Genomic DNA, 21345 nt, shown 5'->3' with positions numbered 1-21345 from the left:
CGTTACTTCTACGAGGGTCGTCATGATGATCATCTTCCAGTGAAGACTAGTGGTCTTGTTCGAAGTATTATTTCGGATCATTCCATGTTTTTATATTTCTAAATAATTTGAAGTAGGCTTCAATAGTTTTGACAAACCTAGTCTTCTAGGATTGTCGAATTGTTTAGAATAAAATTAGTTTGGTGCTAGGGACTATGCTCATGCATTGTTATCATGACAAGTTTTTTACAGCAATTGTCTCAATTTGCACAAGTTTTTTTTGGAATAAGTTTATAATGTTGATTAACAATTATGCACTAGATGTCAATATCTTTCTCCAATTGAAAACTGAAAAAAAAAAAAAAAGAAATTGTGCCATGCTTTCCATTGCCCAATTTGACGTTAGAGTAGACGTGCTAATCAATAAATTAAAATTTTGTTTTCATTCTTTTGAATGAAATTTATTCTCCATGTACTTGAAATCTAGTCTAAATTTACATGTTCTGTGGAAGACTTTAACTTTAACTAATTTGTATAATCACTAATGATCATTGAAATTTCAAGATTCTTTAGTCTGTTGACTTACGTCATTAAAAGTATTTTCGCTTTCAATTTTTTTGGGGGGAAAGGAAAGAATGACCTCTTTCTTTTGACAGGCATAAGAACTCAATTTATTAAAATTCAGCAAATCATAAACGCTACTATAAAAATCAGCAATCAGGTCTTAGAAGAGGAAAATCCTCAATTACATTAGGAGGAATTCCCAATCGACAATACACTGAACAAAAGCAAAGAAAAGATAGCCCCTATTCCCTAGCCAATTCCCAGTTTTACTTGGTCCTAGAGATCTTCACCGAAGAGAGAATGACATCTTACACTTCATCAATTATGAGAACTTAGCTCATTACACACCAAATGCATAATATATATAGGCTCAAGAATATTTGTAGTGCAAGGAATAATGACATATTGATTTCATACAATGAGTGTATATATATCTACGTCAAAATGGGCAAAAACTTTATCTCCAATTCACATTTTCCACCTACTGCAACTTTGACCGGGATGTAATGCCCTTTCTTTCTTTTTTTTCTTTTCTTTTTTTTTTTTTACTTCTGAAATTATAACAAGCTAAATTCGAAGTATACAAATGGACCCTTTACACTGATGTGCTGATGTTAATAACGCCACGAATGGCACTAGAAAAAGTGGCTTATATGGAAACTAAGTTATTGGGTGCCAAATATATAAAACTTTAAGGAAGAAATTTTAATTTCAAAATCTTTATGGAAGTTAAACTAAAAGTTATAATTTTCCAAGGACCTGCATATGATTGTCTATTTTACAAGTAGTTGAAAATGCCGGGAACCCACAGCCACCTCTAAGGACTTTTTATTTGTTCTGTGCATTGCGATGCAACTAAACTTGAAAGGCACTAACAATGAAGAGGAGACTTGACGTTGGCATATCATAAAAATTGAATGAAAAGGTAAAAGATGAATGATTGATAACTTATTAAGAAGAAAATTAAATACTTGAAAATGAAGTATATTGCTTTGTTACCAAAAGGTGATAGTAATTGTCGTGCTTATTTACTAGTAGGCGCAGCTGGTGGTATTAACCATTTCGTTTTCATTGCCTTTTTTTGTTTTCTCTTTCTCGATGTTTTAATGGCATCTTATGTCATTCTTATTCTTTTTTTTATTATTATTATTTTAAAATCAGCACATTAAAATATAGTAAAAAAAAAAGTTAAAAACTGCAAAAAGCGAAAATAGATAGCTTAGGAGGTTAAAGTACCATAAACTTTAAAAGTGCATAAATAAATCTTACCCAAATTGAAAGTTCAAAGAGAAGAAGAGTTTTCATAAAAATTATTATAGCGCATTCTTGAATAAATTATAGGGTAAAAAAAGATAGTTAGAGAATACATTTTTGAATTTGTCACTCGGCTAAATAATTACTTTAACTTCAGCACATCAGAGAGAGGGGGAACTTTAACTTAGGGTGTATTTGATAAACTAAAATCTGATTTTGAATTTTGATATCTGAATGTTAATACTAAGATCATAACATTTAAGTGCATTCTATTTTTAAAAGAAAAAGCACATTCTGTATTTAACCGATAACTGAATGGTTTATCACTTATTATTCGAAGTTAATTTTGTCTATATAATTCAGATCTATTTAATTAATTAAGATGTTCTTTTTTTTGTTATCAAATACATATTTTTTTTTTTTAAAAAAAACATACATCACATTTCAAAGAAGAATTAAAGTACCTTTTTTTAATATATCTAAAATATCCAATCCAATCCAATCCAAATGGTTAGCTCAATACAAATTGCTGACCTAGCATAAACTTTTGATATTAAAGTGGCACTCCAAACCTCATGGTTCTCATTTTCGGTGTTTTACTTATTTAAAAGAAAAAAATTCATAAATCAGCTACTGAAATCCCAACAATGAGCTAGGCAATTTCAAGAGGGCCCTAGAAACAAGTAGCTCCATTTATATACTGACAATGCTGTTTTTAACAGAAATCTCTCTCCACTCAAGTATCATGTAGGGCTGCAAACGAGCCGAGTCGAGTCGAGTTTTGGCCAATCGAGCCGAGTCTCGACATAATTTCATTGAACTCGAACTCGATCTCGAGCTCGAAAAAAATAAAAAATAATTATTTTATTTTTTAAAAAATAAATAAAATAATATTTTTTCTTAATAAATAATAAAATATTAAGGATATATATGTAATTTTACTATTAAAATTAAAAATATATAAAAAATATATATACTTAAAATAAAAAAATATATATATATATACTTAAAATAAAAAATATATATATACTTAATATTTTGAGCTCGAGTTCGAGCTCGATATCGACTCGAGCCAGCTCGAACTCGACTCGAGCCGCTCGCAAGTCGATTCGTTTGCAGCCGTAGTATCATGGGGAAAAAAATTGTTTGTCACTCCTTACTTACTGCTTCCAAGATATCCATCCCGGGCCCTTGTTATTTGCCTTGTACTTTTATGATGATAATATTTTTCATCTTGTCCTTTCTTTTTATTTGCGGTTCGTTTCTCCAAATATTTTGGATTTTTTGTCGTATTGAGAGCTTCTGTGGATGCAATGCAATAAACAATTAAACAGTTCAGATTATATTATGGCTAATGTTTGTGACATTTTTTTTTCTTTATATACTTTGCAAAAATAGAAAGGAGGTAGAGAGTCATTAATAATCATTGAAATGCCATTAGTAATTGGACAGGAGAGAACTCTAATAGCTCTCATCATTATTAGGTTTGTGATTCAAATCTCGGGCCTGACAATTAAAAATTGGGAGAATGTAATTAAGAAAGGATAGAATATAAATTTTTTGGGAGATAAATTTTTTGCCCATTTTAACGTAGATATATATAAACTCATTGTATGAAATCAATATGTCATTATTCTTTGCACTACAAATTTTCTTGAGCCTATATATATTATGTATTTGGTGTGTAATGAGTTAGATCCATTAAAGCTAAGTTCTCATGATTGATGAAGTGCAAGATGTCATTGTCTCTTCGGTGAAGATTCCTAGGACCAAGTAAAACTGGGAATTGGGTAGGGAATAGGGGCTATCTTTTCTTTGCTTTTGTTTAGTGTATTGTCGATTGGGAATTCCTGCTGATGTAATTGAGGATTTTCCTCTTCTAAGACCTGATTGCTGATTTTTATAGTAGCGTTTATGGTTTGCTGAATTTTAATAAATTGAGTTCTTATGCCTGTCAAAAGAAAGAGATCATTCTATCCCTTCCCCACAAAAAAATTGAAAGAGAAAATACTTTTAATAATGTAAGTCAACAGACTAAAGAGTCTTGAAATTTCAATGATCATTAGTAATTATACAAATTGGTTAAAGTTAAAGTCTTCCAGAGAACATGTAAATTTAGACTAGATTTCAAGTACATGGAGAATAATTTTCATTCAAAAGAATGAAAACAAAATTTTAATTTATTGATTAGCGCGTCTACTCTAACGTCACATTGGGCAATGGAAAGCATAGGAAATTTTTTTATTTTTTTTTTAGTTTTCAATTGGAGAAAGATATTGACATCTAGGGCACAATTGTTAGTCAACATTATAAACTTATTCCAAAAAAACTTGTGCAAACTGATAATAATGCATGAGCATAGTACCTAGCACCAAACTAATTTTATTCTAAACAATTCGACAATCCTAGAAGAGTAGTTTTGTCAAAACTATTGGAGCCTACTTCAAATTATTTAGAAATATAAAAACATGGAATGATCCGAAATAATACTTCAAACAAGACCACTAGTCTTCACTGGAAGATGGTCATCATGCCGACCCTCGTAGAAGTAACGATGACAGGACAAACCAATTACTGTTACGGCCAATACTATTACAGCCAATACAAGAAGCGAGTTCCCGCTGCTGCAGTTGCTCAGACCTTTGGGAATTTCGTGATCATTATGATGATCATCCAAATTAATCTTCTTGCATTCGGCACAATCGTGCTTTGCAACTCTACCAGGATAAACAACAGCGAATGCCGGATTGAAATATGCATCAACTCCATGAACAATCAACTTGCCATCATTGTAGATTTCCCAGTTCATAATATTGACATCGTTGATGGAAGTTTTATTGTTGTGGCGAGTCCTGACCAGAGGAGGGGCGTTCGCGAGGAGGGTAGGAAAGGTGGAGCCAAGAGGGGAAGATTGAAGGGTCTTCTTATCAACCTTAAAGGGTATAACGTGGTACTTGAGTAAGGTCGTCGGAATGCCGATGTGGTTTTGTGAAATAAAACCTTCGTCTGTTGGACAGAAAACAGTGATGGCGGTGATGTTCGTGGTCAATTCCGACGGGGCAGAAATTAACAGATCATCCAAATATTCTCCCAGACCAAAAACTGCCATGGCTCCGTAGCCCTTGTTCATGAGTTTATCCCAAAGCTGTTTATCAATGTCCCTCAGCTTTAGGTCAGGTTGGCAAAGGGTAGACTGGGTTGAAAACGTAAGGAGACAAAGAAGAGCAACAACAATTGACATCGTTGATTTTCTTGCCATGATCAACCGATAAAAAAAAATTAATTAAGAATCAAAGAATCAGAAATAATCACTCGTAACAAATTAAAGGAGAGATCTGGAGATAGTGGATGACAATTTCTTTTGTGAAGTATGAAGTGGTTTTTATAGGTACCAGAGCTTAGTTAAAGGATACTAGTCCTGATTCTACTCTAATTCTGACGGTAAAAGGATCCTTTTTTGGGATATTGCAATTAGGCAAATCCAAACAAACCTCTTTCTCTTGTAGGAGATTTGGAGAAGCGGAAATAGAGGTCCCATCAGTCATTTTTTAGGATTCAATTTGGGATTAATTAGTTATTAGGATTAATTTTAGAAAGAAGGAAAAAAAAAATGAGAAAACAGAAGGACAAGCATTTAAGAATTTTGACCGGGATGTAATGCCCTTTCTTTCTTTTTTTTCTTTTTTTTTTTTAGTTCTGAAATTATAACAAGCTAATTTCGAAGTATACAAATGGACCCTTTACACTAATGTGCTGATGTTAACAACGCCACGAATGGCACTAGAAAAAGTGGCTTATATGGAAACTAAGTTATTGGGTGCCAAATATATAAAACTTTAAGGAAGAAATTTTAATTTCAAAATCTTTATGGAAGTTAAACTAAAAGTTATATAATTTTCCAAGGACCTGCATATGATTGTCTATTTTACAAGGAGTTGAAAATGCCGGGAACCCACAGCCACCTCTAAGGACTTTTTATTTGTTCTGTGCATTGTGATGCAACTAAACTTGAAAGGCACTAACAATGAAGAGGAGACTTGACGTTGGCATTTCATAAAAATTGAATGAAAAGGTAAAAGATGAATGATTGATAACTTATTAAGAAGAAAATTAAATACTTGAAAATGAAGTATATTGCTTTGTTACCAAAAGGTGATAGTAATTGTCTTGCTTATTTACTGGTAGGCAGAGCTGGTGGTATTAAACATTTCATTTTCATTGCTTTTTTTTTCTTTTTCTCGATATTTTAATGGCATCTTATGTCATTCTTATTCCTTTTTTTTTTATTTTTTCCAAAATCAGTACATTGAAAGGAGGTAATGTGTCACTAATTATCATTGAAATGCCATTTGTAATTGGACAGGAGAGAAGTCTAATAGATGTAATCATTATTAGGTTTGTGATTCAAATCTTGGGTCTGACACTTAAAAATTGGGAGGATGTAATTAAGAAAGGATATAAGGGATAACTAAAAAAAATAAAACACAATTAGTAACACTTGATGATATATATTTGGGCTCTAATTAGTTTGTGAAATACTACTAATCTAATTAATATGTGTGCATACCTTTTAGAGAAAAATAAGTTTGAAATGTGGACTGTTAACAATGCTACATTTTAAAAAGGTAAGGATCTAAATTGATTTTTTTTTTTTTTTTTGGAGAAACAGAAACTCCTTGTCGAGACGAAATTGAGCAAAATTACTAAATGCCCCCATCCCACTCGCACGAAGGCATCTGTCTGAAACAAGTTCGTACAGTTCCAAGTTTTTAACCAAACACCAAAAAAAATCCCATGTGATTCTGTGATGCATAAGGCGATGAGATAGCGAAACGTTGCAAAAATGTTCATATCAGACAAAGCAAATTGTTGTTTCCTTCCATGTTGACGTTTCCCATGGCATCTTCTTCTATCTTTTTCATGTAATAATCCGTGAAATGTTCTTGTATATATATAGCTCTTTATGCTGCAGGTGTACTAGTTTTGGAATTTTGTGTAAAAATACGAGTTTTGGAATCATTTGATTACATATAAACATACGTGAAAAGTTTTCTTTTTATGGAACGTGGAACCCAATTTTCTAAATTAAGAAGAAATATAGTTCATTTACTTTTCATAACAACACGTTGTGTTCAACACGTCGTGTATATAGTAGTAGTGCATTTTTCATGTATTGAGTTATTTTTATTAGTGAAGGTAATCGATTTTGGTGCCTTCATCAATCCCAAATAAACGTTTTCTGTGTTTATTGGTTTCAAAAAGAAAAAGAAAAAGAAAAAGAAGAAAGTAATGGTTCAATAGATATTGACATTTTATATGAAAAACAACCTCATAGTCCTACTTTTCTCAATATCCAATTATAATTTTCATCGTCTATATTCCCTTCTAATATTTAATTTTCTAGAAACAGGGAAAAACAGAAAGATAACATACGTCCTAAGTTTCATATATTCATACGTACATACATATGTGTGTGTATATATGTATAAAGAATTGATTAATTATTTTAGTCCAATACATGCTTATGATCATGCATGTTTAAATTGTATCACCGGAAGATAATCATCCTAAGCCTTCTTGTAGAAGTAACGATGGCAGATTGGCAGGTCAAACCAGTTACTATTACAGCTACAACAGCCAATAAAGCAAGAAAATTAAAGCCACCAGAGGAACTTGAAAAAATCAAAGTACATCATCCATCAATAATATAAGAAATGATCTGCTATTGGACGTTTGGGAATTCATCATGATCAGCAGAATCGTTCTTTGCAACTATAGATGGCGAATGCCATATTGAAATAGCCGTCAACTCCGTGAACAACCACTTTACCATGATTGCAGATTTCCCAATCCATTATCTTGACGTTACTGCTAGAAATTAACTTTGCCGTCATAGAGAGTTTTGACAAGAAAAGGGGCATTCTCAATGTGGAGCCAACAGGGAAAGATTCAGGAATCTTCCTATCTACCTTAAAGGGCACAAAGGTATTGGAGTAAGGTTGTTGTTGGAATGGCAATGTGGCTTTGGGAAACAAAGCCTTTGTCCGTCTGACAAAAGACTGTGATGGCAGTCATGTTGGGTCAATTAGGAAGGTGCAGAGGTTAGCAAATGATCCAAGAAATTCCCCATGTTGTGGGTCAATTAGGAAGGTGCAGAGGTTAACAAATGATTTAAATATTCCCCATGACCAAAAACTCCCATTGCGAGAGTTCCTTACCAATGCCCCTCATCTTTAGGACAGATTTGCTAAGGGTAGATTGGGTTGCAAAGCAACGAGGCAAAGAAAAGCAAGATCAACTGATGTGGTTGATTTTCTTGCCATATTGATGTATAAAAAATTTTATGTTTGGATTGTCATTGTTTTACAAAAAAATTTTAGTTTTTCCTAAATCAATTTTTCAATCACCTTTTTTATCTTACATATATCAAATTGTTACAGTACATTTTTCTATAAAAACTTCAAGAAAATAACAATCCAAACGGAGCTGATCCTTAGGATCTAGAGATCCTGAGTTCTAATCATCTTTTCTCTTTTCCGCTTTTAAATTCCACCCCATCCCTGTTGGGAAAAAATAATTTCAAAAAGAAAAAAAAAACCGATAGCTAAAGATGTTGATGCTAAAATTTAATTAACAACTACTGATAAAAGGTGGTTACTCGATCTCGATGGATGACAAATTTTGCCAAGAAGTATGCAGTGGTTTATTTTATTTATAGCTACTGGTCATTATTAAACTTCATTGATCTTAGGATATCAACTTCTAACTCTGATAGTAAAAGGACCAATTCTAATTCTAATAATGAAAGAATTTTATAGGTATCAGAATTAATCCTAATTCTAAAAGGATTAATTTCAGGGTACCGCAAATCGGCAAATAATGTTGTTACAACCAATCCTTTTTTCTTGAAGGAAATTGGAGGCCTGGAAAATATAGTTCCGAATGTTCGATCAGTGGGTTGAAGTTGGGATTAATTTGATATTCAGATTTAAATTTAGAAAGATAAGAAAAATGAGAAAATTATAAGGGCAAGAAATTAAGTATATGTAATTACCACTGCTCATATTGCCTGGATATGATGCCCTTTCTCTTTCTGCTTTTTTCCCCTTCTTTCCTTGGGAATTAGAACAAGTTAAATTGTATGTACAATTGTATAAATGAGAATTTACAAAGAGTAAATTCTATATATATTGATAGTGTATACATTATTACCATTTGATTCACAACATATGTGCAAAAGTTGAATTTCAAATTCAAATTTTATATAATTGTTATTTATTTAACACTGATAATATATACATTATTAGTGTAGAAAAGATTAATCTATTTACAAATAGTGATGTGCTGATGTTAACAACGATATGAATGGCTCTAGGAAAAAATGGCTCATACTGAAACTTTAACTCTAGTATTGGGGGGTCAAATGTATACAAGTATAAACCTTTAAGAAATAAATCTAGTTTCAAGATTATTGTGGAGGTGAAACAAGAATTTTGTACATTTCCAAGGATCTGTTTGTAAATGTATATTTTTTCAACAAGTGAAAAATTCTGGCTAGCTCTATCCATCCAGAGTTCAATATAAAATTGAAAAACTGTGCGGACACAACCAAACGTTTTATTTGTTCGGGAAAAGCAGTGTAATCATAATTTCTTATTACCCTATCAATGTGACAACGAGCTCATAAAGATAGAGGTTGAAGTTTAATCAATAGAGGCTATAAAGAAAGTGATTTAATTAGAGTTGCATTTTGATGTAACTAAGCTTGAAAAGCCCTGACAATGAAGAGGACACTTGATGCTGGCATATCATAAAAATTAAATGAATAGGTAAAAGATAAATACTTAATACCCTCTTGATAATTGGAACCGGTGACTTATGGGTTACAAGTGAAACATCTTATTGAACTTATTTAACAGAAAACTAAATACTAGAAAATAAAGTATACTACTTTATTATCCAAAGGTCATAATAATTGCCTTGATTATTTACTATAAAGCACATCTGTATTACACATTCCATTTTCATGTAATTGCTTTTTTACTTTCTTTCTCAATATTTTAATGGGATGTTGTGTTTTTCTTATTCAAAACATAAGTACATTAAAGCATGGTTAAAAAGATTAGAAGCCGCAAAAAGCAAAAGTATTTAGCTTAAGAGATGAGAAACGTACAATAATCTTTAAAAGAGCATAATAGTTTATTCAAATTAGAAATTTTAAAGCATCTAACTATCTTTTTGTCCTCTAATTTATTCAAAAATGTGTTATAATAACTCTTTTTTTTTATTGAAAACTCTTCAAAAGAGCATAAATGAATCTTACCCAAATCAAAAGTACAAAGAGAAAAGTAAGACTCCATCCCCGTTGTCTTTCTTAGAAGAGTTTTTAGTACAAAATTATTATAGCACATTCCTAAATAAATTATGCGCTAAGATGACCGTTAGAAAATACGTTTTTGAAATTTTTGACTCAACTAAAGTCCTGAATAGAATTATTAACCATCTTTCCTTGCCCTTTTCCTTCTTAGTATCACTTAACCTCAAACTTAAGTACATCCAACCAAAAAAAAAAAAGGAAGGACTATGACTTACAAATTAGTACTAGATGACAAGTCCGCCTAAAACATACGCGAAAAGTTGATGCAGGTAAAAGGGAACAAAACTGAATTTATGGGGGATGAAATCAAACATTGCACAACTTCATGGGGCAAATAGAAATTACCTTAGAGTATAAAGCATTATACTTTTTACCAAAATTTTAAAAAAAAATTATGCTTGAAGGCTGGAGCAAATAATTTACCTTCTTCTTCTTCCATGAAAGAAAAGGAAAAGGAAAAAGAGTTGATGATCAGGAAACGTGCATACATTTACACACACATCATCGTTAGTGCTACTAAACTCCTTATTACTCTTATAAAATATACTGCAATGATTGTAGAAGAAGAGTAAGAGGGTACATGACATTTCCAACATTGGATTGCCATCTGAAATCCTTTTCCTATTCTTCCTAGACTACTGCCCCCAATCCTACCCAAGTCCACCCCCGGCCCTTATAATTCTGATGTGAGAAGGATACTAGGGAAGGAGAAGAAACAAAACACACACACACACACACACAACACGCACTTAATTAATACCAAGATACTACCAAGCAACATCTTCCGCTGCTTCTGCTGGTGGCTCTGTTACCTGTTGGTTAATTGGCTGGTTGGTTGGTTGGTCGTTACTTCCGTCAGAAGGTTCTCTCTTCCCGATACTAGTGTATTAATTATAAAAGAAAAAGAGAAAAGAAATCTTTTTTTTTTAATTTTTTTTTTTTGATCAAATATTGTTCCATCAAGGAAACACAAGCAAGCCCATCTACAGAACTTACTAGGAAAAGGAGATAGCTTTTCGTGTTAAAACTCTTTCTATGCAAATCCTAAGTAACATTCTCTTTCTTCACGTAATTGGGCTTTTCGTTCTTTCCTTTCTTGGGTCGAGAAAAGTTTGCTTCTTTGTTACTGAATTCGTACGTTTTTAGCCTTGGCTTCGAATTTTGGGTGTGGGTTCTGTTTTTCTGGGGTTAAAGATTCACTTTTTTATTGCTTGATTTTGCAGGAATTGATTGATTTGGATTTGTGGGTTTCGGAAAAAAGAAGTGAACTTTCGTCGGTTAGTAAAAGTTGGGGCTTTTCTAAGAAATTGCGGTTTCAATTGCTAAAAATTTGGGTTTTACACGGGGTTTTTGGAAGTGGTTGAATAATATTTGAGGTTTAATTGGTACAATCTTTGGTGGGTTTGCTGGGATTTTGCTCATTTTGCTGACATCACAGGTGGTTGATTGTTTCTAATCAGGATTTTCTGGAAAATTTTTCTGGAAAATTAACTATAGAAATTGCTATTTCCTCTTGTAAACTAATTGGAGGATTTGGTGGGATTTGAGCTGTTTTTGTTGATTTTATGGTGGATTGTACATAATTGCTGGAGAGCTTTTGATAACATAAGCTTTAAAGGTCTAAAATTGGGGGAACTGTTCATCTGTCTGGGGCTAGTCAGTTGGAGAAGCTGTAACTAGTGTTTTAGCCCTGACCTTAGCTGAACTATTCAATTCGCGTTGTTGCTGTGGTTGTTCTTATTTCTTAGCTGATTCTGATTGTTGCGGTGGAGGGGCAGTTTTACAATGAGTTCAAATGTCACAGAAGGTGTTGTTCAGACGGGCAAGCTTTTGGTTCATATTGCTGAGAATGGGCACTCGTTCGAGCTCGAGTGCGATGAATATACTCTCGTTGAGGCTGTCCAGAGATTCCTAGAATCAGTTACAGGGATTCAGTTTAATGATCAGCTTCTTTTATGCTTAGACATGAAGTTGGAATCTCAGCGGCCCCTTTCTACCTATAGACTTCCGTCTGGTGATCGGGGAGTATTCTTGTTTAATAGAGCAAGAATGAGGAGCAATTCAGAGCCTCCTGCAGATGAGCAAGTTGATATAATTGATATTCCTGATCCCCAAGTGCCGTCCTCCTCCCATAACCGTCACCCCTTGGATGACGCTCCTGACCCTGCTCTGAAGGCCTTGCCATCGTATGAGAGGCAATTCAGATATCATTTTCAGTTTGGAGATGCTATTTATTCCCGTACGCGAGCAAAATTGGATATCTGTGAGCGGCTTTTCAGAGAGCAAAAGGTTCAAGAGAGAGCATTGGAGATTGCTGGTCATAATTTGGATCATTTTTATAGGATGATTCTCCAAAACTATAGGGATTTTGAGAAGTTTTATTCGCAGCAGCATAGAAGGCATGCTAATCTTCTGGCAAATTTTGGAAGAGATATAGAGAAATTGAAAGCTTGCAAGATTTTGCCTGCATTACAAAGTGCTAGCCGCAGGTGCTTACTGGATTTTGTGAAGGAAGAGAACTTGCAAAAGGCTGTGGAGGACTGTAGCAATTCCCACAAGCAATTTGAGAATAAAGTTTTAGACTTTAAGCAGGAGTTTGGACAGCTAAAGCGCAATGCTGAACATTTGTTTTCCAGTAAAGCTTCTTTCCATGTGGGAGAAATCGAAACCACTCTAAAAGAGCACCAGCGGTATATTAATGAGCAAAAAAGCATAATGCAGACCTTAAGGTACTCTCACTGTCCCGTTCTCTCTCAGTGAATTTGTTGGATTTCTATGTGTTTTGTTCCCCAATTTAGTACTGGTCTATAATTTGTAAATGTGTTGCATAATACACTGTCTTACTGATTCCATGAATTTGACATTGACTTTTGGTTATTATAGTGAAATGTCACGATGACTGGTAATGTGTTTGACTTTATTTTGATGGATTTAAACTTATATGTGAGGATGTTTGCATGAAAACTTATTATATCTGGTTCTGATTTTGGCACATGAATGCCTTACGTTGATTTTCCCTGCTGAAACAGCAGTTCTCTAGAAATTTCTTAAAATTTCACCATGACTATTGATGTCTTTGACCTTACTTTTGTTTGATTTTAAACTTATGAGTACGGTCGCATGAAAATTTTATGCATGTTTAGTTCTGATTTTGGCATATTAATCTTTTGCATTGTTTTTTCCTCTTAAACAGCAGTTCCCTTGGAATTTCTAAAACATCACTTTCCTGTCCTATTCTTTCACCGCTTTTAGGTAATGTAAACTTGCCTATGGTGCAGTTTTGAACATCTGAGGCCCTGTGGCCGTGAATGACTTGATTAAGCTGGTTTTTCTCATATAAATAACTTTTTTGATAAATAACTTTTTTGTTAGGTGTTGTAGCTTCAGAGAAATGTGTAACTGTTGTAATTAAATAGCATGGCAAACATAATTTTCAGTAAAAGACATTAGAAGGTCAAACATCTCGACAATGCTTATGTAATCTAGCCAGTAAAAGAATTTGGAAGATCAGGTATTTAAATTGAAGATATTTATACATGCTTTGTCAATAATTGGAAAAAGGAGTTAGCGTTCTGTTGGTACTTTAATGAATTAGAATCTGAAGGTAGGGAGGTTTATATAAAACAAAGGTTATAGTTCTGTGCTATCTTTTCAGCAGGAGCCTCATGTCACAAGTTCAGTGTGTTATTAGGTGAACATTGATGTGGACAAGGACATCAGTTTCTGTAATAGTTCTCTCTTGAAGAAGTCAATTAGACAGAGGTTTTATTTAGATTCTCGGGAATGTCTTTGGAATTAGTTGCATGGGAATATCTTTTTTCTATGGATGGGATATGTTTGTCTCTTTTCAGTGGTAATTTTCTTGATTAAATCCTTGGACACTGAGAAAGAGAAAGTTGGGGTTGGTGGCCCTCCTCAATGGTGCTCCTTAACACAAGCTCCTGAAGTGGGGATTATTTAAAAGTGCTTAAAAAACCTCTTTTTGGTGTTTCAGTTTTTCTTAGTCTACTGTAACCAGAATTTAAGAAAACCAAGACAACACAAATTTGAAAAATTTTAAAATGTTAAGAATGGTATTTTGGCAGTTTCAACAGTGTAAGCTTTGGTCTTTAATTGAAAGAAAGAACAAAGCTGAAGTTGTTGTTGCTCTTCTTTTATATTTGCTAAATACTTTGGTAGGCAGTACTATTTTTTGGCTTAAGCCACATCATTAATTTTTCTTATCCAACTCTAGACAAAGGAAAAATTATTATTATTATTATTATTATTTGTCTCTTTCAATGTGCCAAGGCCTGTTGATTGTTGTATATAAGCATGCTCTATTTTGACGTACATATTGGCACATGCATTTGGAGATTGACTTGGGTGTCTTTTATACCAATGTTGACCAGGCTGGAATTGATGTTACACTTGTCCTGGATAATTTTTTTCTTATGTCGTATTATTTTCTGTGGTTCTTTAGATTGGTTTTTTATGTTGAGTGGTCTAATGCCTGTACCTTCCCTTTTCTGGTACATGATTTGTTTATATGTCTCCTCTAAATTAATTATCATGTTTGTGCAGGAAAGACGTGAACACTGTAAAGAAGCTTGTTGATGACTCTCTTAGCAGCAAGCTGTCCTCTTCACTTCGTCCCCATGATGCAGTTTCAGCCTTAGGTCCTATGTATGATAGCCATGAGAAGAGTTGTCTTCCTAAGATGCAGGATTGTGAGCGTGCAATATCCAAATTGCTTAATTTTTGTCAGGATAAAAAGAATGAAATGAATGTCTTTGTGCACAAGTACATGCAACAGATAGCATATATACAATACACAATCAAAGGTGTGCGCTTCGAGTTTTCTGTCTTCCAGGAGCTTTTGAAGCGCCAAAGTGACCAATTTGAGCACTTAAGGGTGGTGCATGGAATTGGTCCTGCATACAGGGCATGCCTTGCTGAGGTGGTGAGAAGAAAGGCTACAATGAAGCTTTACATGGGCATGGCTGGACAATTGGCTGAAAGGCTTGCAACCAAGAGAGAGGCTGAAGTAAGGAGACGAGAAGAATTTCTTAGAGTACATAGTTTGTATATACCAAGGGATATACTGACATCAATGGGATTGTATGATACACCTAACCAGTGTGATGTCAATATAACTCCTTTTGACACGAATTTGCTTGACATTGACATTTCAGATGTTGACCGCTATGCTCCAGAACATTTAGTTGGATCACTTTCTAAGACTGAGAAACAGGGGACTTCCAGAGGTTCATTTTCGATGTCAAATGATAGTTCACACACAGCTGAGATTGAAGAAAGTGTCGTGGACTCCCCTGAGAAATTTGATTCTATGGATTTACTTGAAGGTTCAGAGTTGGCAGAGATTGCCGGAACCAGCAAGATGGAAGTTGAAAATGCAAAACTAAAAGCTGAACTCGCTTCTAAAATAGCTATGATTTGTTCAATGAGCCCTGAATTTGATTATGAGTCGCTGGATGACAGTAAACTAGATAGTTTACTGAAAAGTGCTGCTGAGAAGACAACTGAAGCTTTAAATTTGAAAGATCAGTATGAGAAACACCTACAGACTATGCTAAAAACCAAGCAAATCCAGTGCGAATCCTATGAGAAAAGGATTAAAGAACTAGAGCAAAGGCTATCTGATCAGTATCTCCAAGCACGTGAGCTTCCAGCTGATGAGGATACATCCAAACTTACTCACTCGGCTGTGAGGACTGATGATAACAAATCAGAGATAACAGGTGTTGGAGAAACTCATGTGGAACATGCACCGGCTGAAACCATGGATGAGTTTTCCTGTGCATCTAGTTCAACTAATAAAACAGGGCTGCTCTTTAAACAAGGTAAAGCACAAGAAGGATTGGATGATAATATGACGGATTCATCTGGTATGCTGAACCCTCAGTTGGACTCATCAATGATAGATCCGCACCGTGATGAAGGGCATCTTTGTGACAAAGAAGGAAATGATTCATATGCAGGATTATCACTTGCAACTAGCATGGCTGTGAGCATGTCTCAGCCTTCAAATGCCTTGCCTCCTGATATAGCTACTGAACAGGGTTTGGAATGCAAAAAAGGTGCTGTTCTTGTACAGGAGTTGCAGGGGGCACTTGAAGAAAAGGCCATTCAACTTTGTGAAGCTGAAAACAAGCTCAAAGCTCTGATAGAGGAAGTGGCAAAACTTGGAAGGGAGTTGGAGATTAGTCGGAAGCTCCTTGATGAATCTCAGGTATTATGTTTGTAAAGTAGATTGCCTTGAAATTTCAGAGTCAATACGGTGACTCCACGAAATATGCTGAATCATGTCCCTGATTGTTGTCTTTTCTTGCTTGTGTTTTGATTTTTCATTCAAATGTATTTTAGAATGTTTCATGGCATTTGTAGAAGGTTCAGCTCTCCCAATAATCTTTTTTTCTCTTTCTCAACTTACCTGCTGTCTGGTAAGTTTTTTAGGACCAACACTTTTTTCTCCAAACTTGGAATACATGTTACTGTAGTGGAGATGGACCTTTCTTCCTGTGCCATGCTAACCTAGGCAAGGAAAACGTAAAGGAATGAGGGCAATCAAAAGACTTGTTTAATGAAACTAGAAGGAAACAGAAATGTTTGATCAATGTCAGTTCACAAAGTATAAGATGGTTGGAAGCATACCTGTCTGGCAAAAATGATTTCGAGGTGATGAGTCTTGACATGGTTTTCTATATCCAAGCTTGGAAGTTTGAGAAGCTTTTTGCTTCGTACAGAATTTTGAAATTGATTGAATTGGAACTTTAGGTTACTTATCTTGGGTACAAGTAAGTAATAATTTACGGGCTTCCCTTCAAGGAATATTTTGGGTGTAGCAATACTTTACAGTTGGCTTAGTCTTATCTACCCCCAAAAAGACACCAACACAAAAGGGAAAAAAAAAATCCTCAAAAGAGAATGGAAAGAAAAAAGTTCAATGAAGTGGAATAGAAATAAATTGCTCATGGAAGTATGTGCCTACAACTCTTGGTATTTTCCTCATCTTTTTAATAATTCTTGCTAAAATAATGTTGCCATTATATAATACATGTGCTTTTGCAGATGAATTGTGCTCATCTGGAGAATTGTCTGCATCAAGCAAGGGAGGAAGCACAAACCCATCGTTGTGCAGCTGATCGAAGGGCCTCTGAGTACAGCGCTTTACGTGCTTCTGCTGTTAAGATGCATAGTCTATTTGAGAGGCTGAAAACCTGTGTTTCATCTAGTGGAATAGCTGGTTTGGCTGAATCATTACGTGGTCTATTTCTCTCTTTGGGCAAGTATGTATTCTAATTTGTACTTTTCCTATTGGTACTTATCTTAATATTGTATTAGCTTTCTATGCACCTGAAGTATGGTTAGACTAGGTAAGTCATTATATGCTTTAAACATGCACATTGTTTTCCATGTGTATTGGAATAGAATTTTAGTTTTTTGGGGATTTTATGAAGTTCAGACTGGCTGCATAGTTATTGTTTATCCTTGTTGGGGATATATGAAAACTTGAAAAAGTGAATTTCACGGTAATTTCAGGATAGAAGCCTAATACTATGGTTCTGGAAATGGGGAGACAAATAATGTAATTGTGCAAGCGATCTTTCACTTAGTTGTACCATCTTTGTGTCTTTGCACTTTTTCTTCCTGATGTTGTGTTGGAGAACAAGGATCTTGCCTTTTTTCCTTTTTGTGGGTGCTGCACCATTTTCTTTTGAAGAAACATGATTAAAGGTAATTCCAGCAAGTGGAATGCAAGCATGGCCTTCCGTGATAGAAGGCAAGATATAGGATGACATTTAATTTGGAATTAAGGAATGCTATTCTCTGAAAATTCCAAGAAAATCATAATTTGCTTTTCAACACTCTTTTATGTGACAAGTGGGGCTATTTGTCTCTGGAATCAGTTTGCAGTGTGTGCCCCATGTTGTTAAGGTGTTAACAAGATACATTTTGAGGGCCAGGACCTGGAAACCTTAAAAACAGGAATCAGCATGCTTTTACATTTGACAATATAGACAGAACATGGGATTAGGATCAGCCAGTCTATGCAAAGATACATGAATAATGTTCTCTGCGTGGAAATATTTCAAATGATTGGACATTTCAATTGTCTACTTCTTTTGTGACTCCACAGGATTTCTGTGCTTTATAACTTGATCAAATTATTTGGTAAGCAATTAAAGAAACATTCATTCTGAGGTGTTGAAAGTTTTTTTCTTCAAGGCAGAAGTGTAAATGCATAAAATGAGCTTTTCAAGTGAGCAAAAACACATTATACAAATCCATAGAGCATGGCATATATATGGCTATACTGAAACAGAAAAAAACCTACCAAGTGGTAAGTAAAACAGGCATGAGAAATGCCCCACTTCATCACTATGTCACAGTTTTACTTGGTAAGACACAATTCTCCAGCTTTTGAATAATATATCCAACCTGATAAACAATAGAATTCACTAAATGTTGTTACAGCAGAAATATAGACTGGATCATTCCTACATCTCCGAAATGCAAATATTGTGACTGAATGGGCTAGCCGCCTTATCTGATGTGCAAAAGTATTCAAGCAGGATTGCCTGCTGAACCAATTTTGTTCTTCATGCCATGATTCATATATGTTGGATCTTCCCAAACACAATAGTAGATACAGAGCTCCGACAAAATGAGTGCTGCATAGTTTCCTCTTCAGAACCAGTCAAAACAGAAAGTGAACTAACAATTGGAACACTTCCCTATTTTATTCTGTGTCTGGTACTAAATCTATGCTTACAGATTACCCATCCTTTGCTTATACCGGTTGACCATAGACCCTTGCCCCTTCAGAGCTTCCATAGATTATTAAGGTTGTCTAAATTACAAGAAACACTGCATGGTGATAATATCAGTATACATTGTGAATAGAGTTTTAACCAAGTCTGACTGCCTTTGCCATCTGCCAGTCATGCCTTTCATTCCCATTGTTGATCTTTCTGTCCTATTTTTGATTTATGTCATTTTAACTACAAGATCCTTGTAAGCTGATTACCATTCATGTGTGTTTGATACCTTCTTTGAGTATAAAATGTAACTGCTTTTATCAGTTGTGAGGAAGCTTTGTGCTATTATCTATCTTGGCTGTTATAAGTATGATGCTTCACTGAGTTGCATTGTAATTTTGAATTTCAGTTCCATTAGTGAAAATGAAGATGATGGTACTGTGGACTTCCGTGAATGTATCCGTGTACTTGCTGATAAAGTTGGTGTCTTATCAAGACAACGTTTGGATCTGCTTGATAGATATTCAAAAGCTGAAGCCAATACTGAGCAGCTTACTAAAGAGTTGGACGAGAAGAAAGAGTTGGTTAAAACACTCTATGTAAAGCATCAGATGGAGAAGCAGGTAATGATGGTTGATCTTTTATGGTGTGCTTATGACTGTTTTTTAAGGTATCTCACAGATAAAGGTTTTGATAAATTACTCGTGTGCTACGAATGACGATTGAATCATTTTACAATTTAACTGTCCATGCAATGTCACCTAATTGTGAAGTCCCTTGACCTTTGCATTTTAAAACTAAAAGAAGCCTTGTTAGTTTGGAATGTTTATGAAGCTGGATACTTTTATTGTTAGTTTGTCTCAAGTCCAAGGCATCCACCAATTGAGCCTGCACCTCAACCTGGTTTTGGCAGCCAGAGGAACTGTGCGGTTTTGGATCTCTTGACTTTACACCTAGTTAGAACACACGCTATCTGAGAGAGACCTATTTTCTGTAAATTTTCTTCTTTTGCTTGACGTGTAACTGTTCGTAGCAGGCAAACAAAGAGAAGATATCTTTTGGTCGATTGGAAGTACATGAGATTGCTGCTTTTGTTCTCAACTCTGCTGGGCATTATGAGGCGATAAACCGAAACTCCTCCCATTATTACCTTTCTGCAGAATCTGTGGCCTTGTTTGCTGACCACCTTCCAAATCGCCCTACCTATATCGTAGGACAGATTGTGCATATTGAAAGGCAGTCCGTAAGATCTCCACTTCCGACCGGTGATCAAAATAGAGATCGGCTGGATGTACTGACCTCTGACGCAGGATCCAATCTTTTGACCTTGAATGCAGGATCAACTTTAAACCCTTATGGTCTTCCTGTTGGCTGTGAATACTTCGTAGTGACAGTAGCTATGTTACCTGATACAACCATTCATTCGCCCTCTCCTTCCTGATCTTGCGAATGCCAAAAATTTGACATGATGGAAGACACTAAGTGTAAATATATAACTTGACATTTGAATCACTTCTTAGTGATTCTAACTTGGTTTTACTTTTGTACAGCAATTGATCAAAATTCATCCAATCACCTTGTAAATAAGATGACTGACTCTAAAGATGCAAGCTTTTATATGCATGTTCTTTACTAGGGTCTTTCTGTCGGATGCCAGTCTGCTGAAGCTCGGATATGTTGGGTAAATACTCCTCTAGGGGAACTTTAAAAAAAAAAAAAAATGCCCATTTTCATTGCTTGTCATGTAAACGGCTGTTTGGAATGTCCCATGAAGTGGTGATATATAGCGTCGAAGGTGAGTTCAGGCAGAACTGCATTCCCTCTTCAGTTCTGAAAGTGAAAGATCATACGGACGTGTTCTGTCTTATATAAGTTTGCTCTTTTTACTGTGATTTCGATTTGCATCAAGATGAAAAGGGATGGATCCTTCCAATCCCAAAATTACTTGGGGGCGTCGAGTGCTTTGATTTTTTTTCTAACATCTCAAAAGTGCCAACAAACCAAAGTTATCTATTTTAACCTGAACATTTTTTGCTTTTTACTGCTTTTACTATTTAGCACTCTTTCCCTCTTCTCCTCGTGTCCCATAGTAAAGAACTGCTATTGTGTTTATGTTAACAATCATCATATTTTCTACTGCAAACATAAACACATATCAACACTTTTATTACCTACCTATGGTTACTTGACAACTACTTGCTGCAACTGTTATTGGTCTTCGTTTATTAGTTATTACATACATACATACGTACGTATGTACGTCCGTACATATGTGTATGTAAAAGAATTTAAACTTTGATTGTTTGTGACTTATAATTCTCTAGTTTCTTTCATTTCTCATCATAGGAGTTTAAAATGACACTGCTAGTGTGCAGAGGATGAATGATTAGCTATCTTTTCTTCTTGAAT

General features: G+C 34.8%; 1 protein-coding gene across 2 annotated transcripts; it reads left to right on the top strand.

Moving 5' to 3' along the window:
* Nucleotides 1-10747: 10747 nt before the first annotated feature.
* LOC113775923 (autophagy-related protein 11) lies at nt 10748-20555 on the top strand. 2 transcript variants are annotated; one of them, XM_027320975.1, is made up of 6 exons: nt 10748-11036; nt 11398-12903; nt 14738-16406; nt 17246-17463; nt 19346-19559; nt 19973-20555. In XM_027320975.1, the coding sequence occupies exons 2-6, from the start codon at nt 11960-11962 to the stop codon at nt 20375-20377; spliced, it is 3450 nt and encodes a 1149-aa protein (XP_027176776.1). In that variant the 5' UTR covers nt 10748-11036; nt 11398-11959; the 3' UTR covers nt 20378-20555. The 2 variants fall into 2 exon arrangements, with proteins under 2 accessions (XP_027176776.1, XP_027176777.1); XM_027320976.1 differs by lacking the exon at nt 10748-11036 and adding an exon at nt 11249-11308.
* The last annotated feature ends 790 nt before the right edge of the window (nt 20556-21345 follow it).

Source organism: Coffea eugenioides, chromosome 6, assembly GCF_003713205.1.
Source record: "Coffea eugenioides isolate CCC68of chromosome 6, Ceug_1.0, whole genome shotgun sequence".
Taxonomy (NCBI): Eukaryota; Viridiplantae; Streptophyta; class Magnoliopsida; order Gentianales; family Rubiaceae; genus Coffea; species Coffea eugenioides.
The sequence above is the reverse complement of the archived record's forward strand: the minus strand, read 5'-3'. Positions and strand labels throughout refer to the sequence as shown.